Source organism: Chelmon rostratus, chromosome 23 (assembly GCF_017976325.1).
Source record: "Chelmon rostratus isolate fCheRos1 chromosome 23, fCheRos1.pri, whole genome shotgun sequence".
Lineage (NCBI taxonomy): Eukaryota > Metazoa > Chordata > Actinopteri > Chaetodontiformes > Chaetodontidae > Chelmon > Chelmon rostratus.
The window spans coordinates 1,785,661-1,798,196 of NC_055680.1; the positions used below are offsets into that span (position 1 = coordinate 1,785,661).

General features: G+C 42.5%; 1 protein-coding gene across 1 annotated transcript in view; it reads left to right on the forward strand.

The window, feature by feature from the left end:
- Positions 1–1,000: 1,000 nt before the first annotated feature.
- Positions 1,001–12,536, forward strand: part of adam19a (ADAM metallopeptidase domain 19a) — a 177,383-nt gene continuing 165,847 nt past the window's right edge. The window contains exon 1 of the mRNA XM_041965111.1: positions 1,001–1,174. Coding sequence (XP_041821045.1) covers positions 1,045–1,174 — 130 coding nt within the window. The 5' untranslated portion in view covers positions 1,001–1,044. The remainder of the gene's footprint in view (positions 1,175–12,536) is intronic.

A 12,536-nucleotide genomic window follows, 5' to 3' on the forward strand; every position in this document is an offset into this window, starting at 1 on the left:
CTCTCTCTGTTGCTGAACAAAGCAAATCTGCTTATTCAGTCACTCAAGTTTTTCTAACAGGGAAAATTCTGTGTAGTGGAAAAATAGTGTGGAAAATAGATAATTTGACCTGGAAAATGTCATTCTGGTAATTTCCACTCAGCTTTTACCTCAGAAAACAGGAAAATCTCCAGTATTTGCCCGTTGAAATTCAAGAGCTCAATGATAAATTTACAATCTCTTGTGTAGAGCTGAGCTTGTGAATTCACCCTAAGTCAATGTCTCTTGAAGAATACCCAGATACTTATACCCAATAACTATCTGCATTTGAATACAGAGATACTTATTGGACTCCTTCAAATGTGTGTCATCTTGTTAGTTCTAGTTATTATAATAGGCAAATATAGTTAAAGAGGAAAGACATACCCACCTTAAACTGAATGAAATGTTTTCATTTTTGTCAAAGCTTTGTTTTTCCACTGATAGCACAGACCAGGGTCTGCTAATGTGGTGCATGTACAGTACTTGGTGAGAAGCTGTGATATCTGACCTCTGAGTTTGTTGAGCTCTTTCAGCATCAGTCAAGCTAGACGCATGACCAGTGGTTAGATCCCAGGAAAGTTACTGATACCACTGCATGAACCTTACCCGATCCCAGTCTGATGTACAAGAAAAAAAGTGTTGCCTTAAAAATTATTTGCATAAAAATGTAGTTGATAAAAAATTTCCTTGGAATAAAGCCAGCCAATGAAAACTGGTCTCAATGTAGAAGTATGTCAAGGTTCAAGGTTCATCTGAGGTAAAACCGTAGACATACTTATGACAATGTCAAACGATCATTCTAGATAAAGAAATAATCTTAAATGAGCCCCTTTTTTCTGAAATGTTCACTTGTAACGTGGCTCAACATGCCAGTCGTTCGCTGCGGTTTTATTTTGATGATGCACACCGGAAGTGCTGTGTTTGACTCTCGTGTGTTTGATACTGAGCGGAGTCAGAAAGAGAGGCAGAGTTGAAGAACGGCGAGGAAAGGGAGGACGGTCGGCGGAACCGAGGGCCACAGGGATGTACAGTAAACACAGGCAGAAAAATGGCCAAATATCACCGGCAAAATGTGGACGTTTGCTCGTTTTTCTTTCCTTTCTGCTGCTGAACGGCACACTGGAACGAGCCAGCGGGAACACTGGAGAACAAGGTACAGAAAAGCGCGGACATGCTGGAAAACTTCTTTTAGCATCTACCAGTTGCGTGTTGAAGCGTTGAAGCTCAGTGGACAAACACGTCTGAAAGCTTTAAAGTGTGTCATTCAGTACCACGGGATTCAGCTGAAGCGACAAAGGTTTGCTTTCATAGCACTGAAACTTTTCTTAGAGTAATTAGCCGTTATATGAAGTAGAGGGCTGCGTAAGCCAAATTCCATTAAAAAATCTGGCAATTTAATATCGCGTTGCTTATCCGGCAAAGGCGCAAGCCACACATGACCTCTTAATTAAACAGTAAATAGCAGGGATTTAGTTTTCGTCTTGCCATAGCCTGCATCCAAAACACTAACACATATCCATTGAATAGCACTGTGATAACGTTTCTACTTTTCTCCGGGTCTGTGGGTACCCCCACGACTGCCCCCTCATCATCGGGCTTTAGGGGGAGAATAAGACGGATCTATTCTAAAAGTTGACATTATTGGGTTGCAGCTTTAATGCCGAAATTAACGGAGGAGGTTAGTTATTGTAAAAAAAAGGAGTAGTCTCTTTTCTAATATGCTCGTTTTTCAGTGTATCCAATGCAACTTTAAATTGAACGAGTTTTTCAACTTGTTTCGGGTGAGTGTCTCTAATCCAAACCCGCTTCGAGGCGAGCGTCTTTCCGTTCCCAGCATTTGTTTAAAAAGACTCATTTTCAGTTTTTAGTTTTGTATCGCACACGATCAGAGTTGTAAAATTCATTTATTCTTGGCGCCTGGTTGTTAGTTGTGTGTATTCGTTGAAAATAGTTTTTTTTTAACTCAAACTACAGACTCACTCCGTCCTCTTTGTGCGTTGTCCATAAAAGGCAGAGAAACAGTGGAGCCCGGTACAGTACAGCAGCCCACACTCCACAACATATGACACAGAAAGTCGGGTTATTACGGGCTGTGAATGAAATCAGAACAGTAAAACTTCCTGATTGACTTCTATCTGTTCTGTCCTCTGTGGAGGGTCTGTGTGGAAGTCTGTCTGTATTCAACATGACATGAAATTAAGGTGGAAACTTTGGTGGAGTGTGTGGAGCAGCTTCCAGATGGAGCTCAGCTTGTGTGATAGTGGCTGGTATGAGGATGAGGATGCACCACCCTGTCCAGTCATGTGGACCGAGCAACGCCAAGGCGAAGTTAGACTCCAACAATGCCCCCATTGAAAAAAGATGTTCCAAGTTAATATAGTTTGCAGGCCGTGTTTGTTAGTGCTGGGGGGTCAGGCTGATTGGCCTGGGGTGTGGGGCCAGCTGTAGTGTCTGGAGGCTGTGGTTAGCGGCAGTGTTGCGTTGGACTGCTCTCTATGGTTTATAATGTTACTCCACACACCGTATGCACTTCACAGAACTGTGTGTTTATTGAGGATTTGATCCCTGGAGTTATATGCTGTCAGTCTAATAACTCACTGTGAGGCAGTCGAGCCAAACTAGCATATAAAAAAACTAAATTTATGAAAAAAAAAACATTTAGCATAACAATTGTCATGCAGCCGTCAGTGTCTGTAATAGAAACACTTCCTCAGGACATGTTTAGGGCCTTATGAAACCCACTGAAATGTTTCCAGATTCTGTCTGTGTTTTACGATTTTAGCCCTTGTTCTCATTGGAGAGGGCGTCTAATCATGTGGTGGATTATTACAATTCAAAAGTTCAATCACAAATATTCAGATTGTAATGAATATCAATGAATTTGACGTCACACGGCGTTGCACTGTTGTGTATCAGTCGGCTCTCGTGCCTCCACATGCAGCTCGATCCAACTGTGGAGGTGGTCCGCTGTCACGTCTGGGCAGCACCTGCAGGTTTGCGGCACTGGACCAGAAATGGACGTAGCTTTTTCATTTTTCCCAGCAGGAGATCTGACTTAATGCACACAGCCACAAAGTCTTCAACAAGCTTGCATTATGGTCTGTCAGTGTGGTTGCACCTCTGAGAGTTTGCTGAAGTGATAAGCTGCTTTCCTCTATCTCAGAGGACCCCATCCACATGGCTCTGTGTGTGTGTGTGTGTGGTGTGTGTGTGGTGTGTGGTGTGTGTGTGTGTGTGTGTGTGTGGTGTGTGTACAAAAACATAGCAGTATAGTTCTTTTCTGTTGGCTTATTCGCTGTGAAAAAATGTTGATCAGCAATGGAAGATTTTTTTCTTCACTGTTTTCGTTTGCTCTTTCATCACTAAAATCACTTCTGAGAATTTTCGATGGTAGAAATCAACTGTGTAGATTTCAGATATTGATAGTTTTCCAAAAATTGATGACGAATCAAAACGTTTTTGGAGTTGAGAAGCGCCATAAGCACCTGCAGGGCGTAGCTCGCCAGCTAGCCGGCCAGTCTCGCTCACAGACCTTCTCTTAGCCCACAGTCACACAGAGCACCGCAGCAACACTGGCTAAAGGATAACTTTCGTTTTTTACAACCTGGACCTTATTTGTAGCAGTAAAATACGACCATTTAGACACCCAGACAACTTTGGTGGCATTTGGAGTCGTTTTGAAGAAATGAGCCTCAGGGGAGCGGCGCGTATATCCGTATAATGCGAGTACTCGGGGCATCTATGCGCAGCCTCTATAAACGCATAATCTGCGGCGAAACTTGTTCATATTCCAATATTTTGTTATGATATGCTGGTGCTATTCCCCTCTGAGCCCGTGGTGGCATGTTATCAACATCCGGCGTCTCTAGGCAACTACCTCTGACATGGATGATGTCATTACCGAACGCCGCGCGCTGCGAGCAGCCAGCCACAACACGGCTGACTCTGCGGCGGTCGGCTACGAATACGCAATAACAAGCCATAGCTGTGCCAAACTACAGCTAAACTAGCCGACCGCCGGCTGATGTCTGTCATTACGTTACATTTTTGACATTTTCTATTAAAATGATGCAGCTACCACCAAGCTGGAAATGTTCATAACATGACCGAACCAGCATGGACATCAACACCCACAAAAATACCATCAGTCTGTCATAAATAATGTCTTTAATTTAAGACATACATACTTTCCAGCACATAGACAACACTGAATGTATGATGCAGTTCATCAGTTTGGGACAGCAACACATTTTTTGTAATTTTCCAGCTTTTGTTTGTTGTTAAGAAGTTGAATATTAGCACACGCCGTGGCCAGGAAGTGGTTAACTTGTGCTGCTTGTTATGTTTGATATAATGCCACATGTCCCACACTTGTTTCCCACAGCTGGAAACTGGCAGCCGGTCCAACAGAAGACGATCGTGCCACTTTTCCTCTCCGCTCCCTGACCAGTCTGTCGTCCTCCTCCCTTCATGTTTTAACCATATTGTGTCACTTTTTGTCGATCTGTTACTTGTATCAGCATTTTCTTCTGCAGCGTGGTGCCAACCCGTAATGCACCAGTTAATTGGCCGCAGATGATAACTGGCCCAAAAACGCTAACTAGAACAGTGATAACTGCCTGTTCGTCTGTTCCAACTGCCTGCTGCTTCAAAATACCCTCCAAAAAAACAATACGGACATCAGCAAAGTAGTGATTGTGTGCCATTAAAGCTGGGAGCTGATTCGCAGCAGTCAGCAGAACCACAGCCATCAACCGTCGCATCATCCATCTGCCATCAACAGTTCATCTCTGAACACAGCCTGTGATTATCTGAAGTCAAGAGAATAAGCTGTCACAGTGAGAAGCATGTGGTGCTGTCAAGGTACCTCAACAGTGTAGTAATAACCAGAGTGCACTGATAGCTTCAATTTTTTTTTTTTTTTAAATAATACCAATACAGATATATGAGAGTTAATAATGACAAATACAGAACAAGAAAAAGAAAGTGCTTAATATAAATACACAGAATACATTACTGTATTTCTACTAGGTTATTTGTATATCACCATTTTAATTCTTTTGTTATTTTTACCTTTAAGTCCATTTTCACGATGGCAGGTGAACCGCAACCCACCCAGATGCACGTGCAAGCTTTTACTAAACTACGGCGCCAGCAGGCCTGCTTCTAACAGCAGAGGTCACACCACAATCAGCGCTTTTACTATGACTGTATGTCGTACCAGACGGCGTCCGGGCTGCACAGCGTTGGTTGGTAGTAGGCAGGAGGCCATTTAGATTGAATTTGTTGTGTTTGTGTTCAGGTGCTCAATCCAAGTACAGTATTAACTCTCATTTTAGCTCTGTTTTGGTCTCCACCAACTCCTGAGAAAAATGTGTGTATTTAAGCTGCTCACCAGCTAGACCTTAAAGGATAACTTTCGTTTTTTATTTTTGTAAAAAAACGAAAGTTATCCTTTAATAGTGTCTGCCCGCTGTTTGTTTTGTACCTGGACAAACTTACCACTGTGTAAGACCAGCTTTTCAGCAGTTCAGCGATTTGTTTATTCATCTCTGTAGATGTGCTGTATTTTATATTTGCTATACATCGTTTTGCACGAATATACAGTGTTAATACGTATACGTCTTGAAAATTAAATCTTGAATATATGCATTACCAGGCTTGCTAAGAGGCCACAGCTTCATGATTGTAATGGGAAATATAGGCTTACCATTTCTGTTCAGCTCATCAGCGCTGAATGTATGCAGATCCATTAAAAAATGATTATTTCACTATCACTTCTCCTCTGTGCAGCTTTCTGTACGCTCCCCTGAGCACAACCTTTTTTTTTTCCCAACGGCAGAGATTATGATGAGTTTAGGGTAATCCAAGATGAAAACATTTTTATCTGCATCATGATATTTGATTTGACGAACCACGCTCACACATCTCATTTTCATTCTTAGCAGCGTCAGACAGGAACTCTAAGAACCATGTGTCATAATATATGGAGGTGAGGTTGATAAAGAGCTTTTAGGGCTGTTATCTTGAGATCCTGCCTTGTTTTATCTGTGTCAAAATAAGAAATGGTGCCCATATTTAGATTTTTCTGCTCTCCTGAATGATTGAATTCCAACATTGTTCTGACATACAGTATCAAACATTGTTTTCTTGTAATCACTTCTCAAATGTCTCAGTGCTCATTATTTTGACCTAAGTAGAAGAGATGAACCCAGAAATGAAGGACTGCAAAAGAAACCTTCAGTCATCTTAAAGAACACTATTTGCTCTCTTAAGATGAGATACGCAAGTTGTGACCAAAGTTTTCCCCTTAGACAAATAATATGTTTATTATTTGTGAAAGAAATAACGATAGCACCAAAAGACAAGATTTCTTGGTAAAATTAGAGAACTAAGGTGTGATCACTCGATGTCAGCTTATTTTAAAGCACCTATGTGTAGATTTTGTATGTGACTATTGCATCTTTCAAAATAACTTGGGTGGCATAAGTTTGTAGTAAAACCAGGCTTGTTGGAATTGGTGCAGTATATGTGTTGTTTCAGCCCATTCACTGAATGAATTTATTAATGAATTAATAAAAATAGCTGACTCTCGTATAAGAGGTGTCGTTCTGTGGAGCGTTTTAGTGCCTTTCATCTGGTCGTTTTGGTTTTTGGCCTTCCATACGTGTTGTCTGGTCCAGGCCTTGGCGCCATGTGCACGCATATCTTGCAGAACAGATGTTTTTTGTGTTTAGGCCTCTTATTCGCACACAAACAGCGTTTTACGTCACTGAAATGGAGATTTGCGCGCTTGCCAATTGTTGCTTTGTGAAATGAGAAGGTGTGATACACTCCGGTCTGAGGTCATCACCCAGTTGGTGTGCCGTAGGATTGAGGGCCCTACGCTGCCGGTCAGTGCGGTAGAGGACGAGGGAGTCAGGGAGCTAGTTCGGTACCGTCATTGAAAAACACTTTTTTTCCGCCCCCTGTCTCTCGCTCCTCTTCTGATTCTGTAAATTAGGTTTCCATAATAATTGAGATTATTTTGATCAAACCAGAGTTGGTGGTGATTGTTGGAACAGTGTCACGACGGGCCAAGATGGCTTTGGTGAGTTTTACTTTGTTTTTATCAAATTTGGATGAAGTGTGTTTTATGATGATAAAATGACTGTTTCTGTAAATGGAGTCTGGTGGCTTTGGCGAGAGTGACACAGCGGCTGTTTTTGGTTCAGTAAAAAGGATGTTGCTCTTCAACAAAAGGTTTCTCTGAAGGGATCATTTCCATAATGTTGTCAGGCACTTAGAATAGCAATCTGTCAGTGAAAAAAGCACACTTTCACATACACTGACATACACAACGGTGTGCACACTCCCGAAGGGATTACATTATAGCTGTTTCATGGCTTCACTCAGTACAGGAACAATTGAAAAACTGTTGTCCCCAAAGTAAGTTAGACACAGAAACATGGGAAAATAGAGTCCATAAAGACACAGACAATATTTGACTGTAATTTCTCCCATTTGTTCAGGACATTGGAATCATCCAGGACACCACGTGTGCTCTTTAATGCAAAATGACTGGTTAGTTACCAGTTAATGGCTGTTGGGCTGTTGAAAGCAAAATTAACCAAAACTGACATCTCTAGTCTGAAAAAAGGCAGGCGTAATTGAATAGAAATGAAGTCTGTATGAGAGACATAGTCCAGTCATGCAGATCAAGGAGTTAGAACTTTTGGACTGTATTATGTGGATCCATTTGCACAGATGACTTTAAAAACTCCTTCCTCTCACAGGCTTTAACTCATGCATTTTAAAATGAAATGAAACTGATGTTATCACGCAGATCTGTGTCACAGACGCCCCCTTCTCCATTTCTTTTGTCAATACAGTGCTTCTTTGTACATGTGTTTTGCTCAGGTGCAGGTTGATGCTTGTTTTACCTCAGCAGAGCTCACCACAGTTTGAGTTCACTTGGAGTGTTTCTACCGGTCCAGTTACACAAATACATGAGTGGAGTTTGCACTGTTGGCGTGTTTGATTTTAGATTGCAACAAATGCAGTGACATCTTCAGGGAGTCTTAATCATCTCATCAGTAAAAGATGCCAAATGTTCATTATCATCCGTGTCGATTGCAGTGATGTGTTGTGATGGACGATAGAGTTAAAAGCTCAAACCTGATGTTGTGACATCATAGAATGTCAAATGTCATATCCTTGTAGATTAGTTGGCTGATGAATGGTGTTGCCTCATGGCCCTGATGATGCCAGCTATAGTCACGAGTAGGGTTAATGTGTAGGTTCGTATGAGTTCTTACCCTGCAGCTCAATGGATTGTAACCTCTCTCCATGTTGCATCTTGTTATTAGCACGCCCTGCACCCTTCCTGCTCTCTCTCCTTGTCGGTTTTCTCACACTCTCTCAATTTCAGACATGTCATCAATAGGTTAAAAAAGCCCTCAAAACTCCTAATGCACATTTGCTCTGCTGGGATTCAAATAAACCGTGCTCAGCAGTTTTGCCTGCAACACGGCCCATTTACCAGGCACTGAGAGCAGCCTGCCCGGAGTCTGTGCTCCATATGCTTTCGCAATGCAAGGCCTGTTCTCTGAGCCTCGAGGAAACTGTAAGGAATGATTTGAGAGCTCTCGAAAATGTTGGCTGTTATTCCGGGCGGGGGGGGCAGTTACTGGCTGAGCAGTCGGCAGAACTGTTGTGACTCGACCTCCAAACTGGCAAACTTTCATTAGTGACACGTTCCCCGACAATGCTCGGCTCACCTATTCACGCCACCTCATTTTCTAACTGCAAGCACCGGCCCGGCGTGACGGAGAGGTTGCACCCTTGAAGAATATTTTGTTTGAAATCTAACAGGATTGCGTGGATGTTATTTGTAACACCCACAGGAATACCGTGCAGGGCCCTCTCTGGTCTGCTGTGTGGGCTTCTTTTTAGCCATTATTCATTTTCCAAGTGTTATGTTTATGCTTTTCAGGTCTGTGGTGTGTAGGTGATGGGCTGCCAGAGAGCACTGTGTTTGTGAGAGTCTGCAGTTACAGGCTAATGCTGTCTGTCTCCATGCCAGGAAGCAGTGTAATGTTGTTCTACAACATGTGAAGTTTTGTAACCCCTTTTATGATGAACTGAGAAAAGAGCCCCTCTTTCACACCAGATAGCTGAATTGCCTCTTCTCTGACAGCAAGAGTCAGATGCTATTTAGATTATTACATAACATGAAGGTGAGCATTGGTACTGTTTGGTTTTATATCACTATCTAGTATACACTTCTGTACGATAATCTTATTGTAGCTGGTAGTTTAGCGATTATTGAGACTAAACTAATATAGTACAGATCCTATTTGTGTTTTAGTACTAAAGTGCCTGTTTAAAACATGCCTGTTGGGCCGGTCTGGCATTGCTGCCTGCAGCTTTGTCAATGTTGTCGACCTGCGAAGCCGGAGAACAGTTCTAGATGCGGTAGTTCCAAATCCACAGTTTTAGATGTATGCACCAAATGTTGTACACCACTGTTTCTAGCCACAAGACACACATTAAAAGCAAAATGTACAACCATTCAGTGCAATCAAAGTGTCAAAATACACGATATGATTATAGACTAATGTTATCAGTGTTTGCCCAGGATGCTGTGAGAAAAGCCATGCCAGGAAATCTAACTCTAAAAGTGTTTCATCCAGATGCAGCGTTGTAACAGACAGAAGCACACGCAGAGTGTCTCGCTTACCAAGAGAAATGGACAAAAGACAAAACACAAGCAAGTTAGTCTAAGTGAGTTTGTGGGGACACAGTGATGGAATGGTGGGAACTCAGTGACAGCAGGTGTCTGTGTGATGTGGCCTTCATGGTGGACATTACCAAGAACCTCAAGCTCCAGCAGCTTCTCAGCTCTCTGCTTTCAAATGTGAAATCATCTGAAGCAAAATTAAAGCTGTGGCAACTGCAAATGAAATATGAACCAAGAAGGTCTTGGCGAGTAATATTTGTTTCTGTTGTGTTTGAGTGAAGTGTGTTTTTCAATGATAAAAGTACTGTTTCTGTTAGTGGAGTCTGGTGGCCTTGGTGAGAGCATTATAACAGCTGTTTCTGGTTATGGTACGACAGCATTATGGAATCATAATGCTGTCAGACACTTAGAATAACAAACACTTATAGAGGACGTATATTGACGCTGTGCAAACACCCGGTGGGACTACATTGCAGCCTGTTTCGTGGCTGATGGCTGCAGTGCTCTTGCTACTGAAAAAAATGTAAAAATTGTTGTCTCCATTTGTCACTTGGACACAGAAACATGGGAAAATGGAAAAAGAAATTGTCTTGTTTGTGCGGGACATTAAAATCTTTGAGTTTGATTGAGTCAAGCTGCAACCAGCCCTTTAAGATGACACACAGGCATGACAAAGGCTTTCTTTTTTTGTTTCGTAACATTAAACATTTTCCTACATTAAATGTTTCTGATCGCAAAACTCTGCAAACCCTGCAAATGCTTTTGTTATTCTAGACCTTGACAGGAAATTAAAGTGAAAACATGTCCTCAAACGGCTCGTCTGAAGTAGGTGTTCAGAGCACATTTGAATGGCTGCTATGTTGAATCACTTGGTGATAAAGACGAGCAAAAACCCCACACTGATTTTTATTGAAATGCTACAGCTTTTCAGGAATTGCAGGCATAATTTGTGGCGTACCGCTGGATCTGGTAATTATTCTGTCTCACACACATGCTAACGGTGGCTCCTGTTCTGCCGGGTGTGAGGAAAGGTGATGGGAGCCTCTAACAATTGTCAGTGCAGATAGGCAACTACTTTCCCCTTGGAGAGCACTCAGACTGATAAGTCCCACTGCTTCTGTTCTGTGGAAAAACGAGGAAGGAAGAGCGAGAGGGGAAGGGCACTCCTTCACTGTGCGCCTCATTAAGACTCTGTCGAGCTCAGGAATACTTGAACTGAGCGGGAGAGAGATAAAGAGGGGAAGAGATGAAGTCTACTGGGATTTAGGATATAGGAAATATAAGAGTAAGCTGTTTATAGGAGGATTGGGTTGCAGTGGCATGGCACTCCAACACTTCTGTGGAGAGCACTAGTTCATCACTGCCAGGCCCTACTGCTTCTGTCTGTCACACAGCCCTGTGGTTTTTTTTTTTTAAAAAAAAACCTGTTGTCCTCTGATTTGGGTCAACCCAGCTTTGCAGTTGTTACTTTACTGCATTCACACATTGATATAGTTAAAAGTCATTCTCTGTCTTAAACCCCCCAAAAACCAAACAGAGTTCAGTACAGCGTTCACTTCGAGCAAACTTTACGGAGAACAATGCGGACAAAACAGCATCACAGATCTATTTTAACCTGATATTTTCTGGTCCGGCTCAGCTAACATCAGCATGTTAGCGTGTTGTTGACGAACAAGCCTGTATAGTACCAACGACATTATCATCACTTCACCTGTCTCTCCTATACTGCTGCTGCACACACACAGAATACTAGCTGTTCTGTGTGTGTGTGTGTGTGTGTGTGTGTGTGTGTGTGTGTGTGTGTGTGAGATCCCACCCTCAGTGAAACATGAGAGCAGAGGATATTAATGCTCATGTGAAATTTTAGCAGTGGCACTCATGCCACTGCAGAATGAATGAAGGTTAACACTGGCCTTGGCACTGAGGCATTAAGAGTTTCCCAGGCAACAACAGGGATTGACTCATGTTTTGTAGCAGAGCCACGCAGAAGCCACCACAGATGCAAATCATTGATTTCTGATTGACTGGCTAGTTGATAATGTTTTTGGCATTAAAAAAACTTTTTTTTTTTTGGTTTGTTTTGTTTTTGGCCAGGCGGGGGTTCCCTGTACAATTATAGGGGAAACACTGAGCAAGTGGTTCCTTGTTGATGATTGGCTCCTGGCATGTGTTACTAACAGCTGTAATCAGCTGGCGGTCACACAGAACAATTTGTTTTTGTTGAGGGAACACTGTTAATTTGGTTTTACATGCCTCTCAACGGCTGACAGAGGGATAAATAGCACCAAATAACCAGAATTACACAAGAATCTGCAGGTTTACCTGTTTCGTGCTGACCTCCAGGTGGCTTTCCAGCCTGTACTACAGTGTTGAAGCACAGTAGCGTCTCCCGTGAGGACGAGCGTGTAGCAGTGTGTGCACGTCAGTGGTTTTAGACAGTGTTCATGAGTCCGCAGATGAGGTGGAGCAGTGACCTTGTTTTGATCTTCACGCTGGTCCATTTCATTACTGTTTTTTTTATAAGAGTGCTCACTGAAGCTGCCAAGACCTTAATGACTCTATTACCCAAAACTTTGAGATGGTGAGTGGTCAAGTTCTGCCATTATAGTTGAACATGAGGTGGAGAACGCGACAGACAACAGGCAACCTGGTTCATCATAACGTCTTGTAAGGGTGTCCTGTCGCTTGAAACTCTCACACCCTCAAGGGCAGGCCCGCTATAGTGCCACACTGTTTGATGTCACAAGGGTACTGACTTGGAGAAGCCCTCTGGTGCGTTTGGGCAAACGAAAGT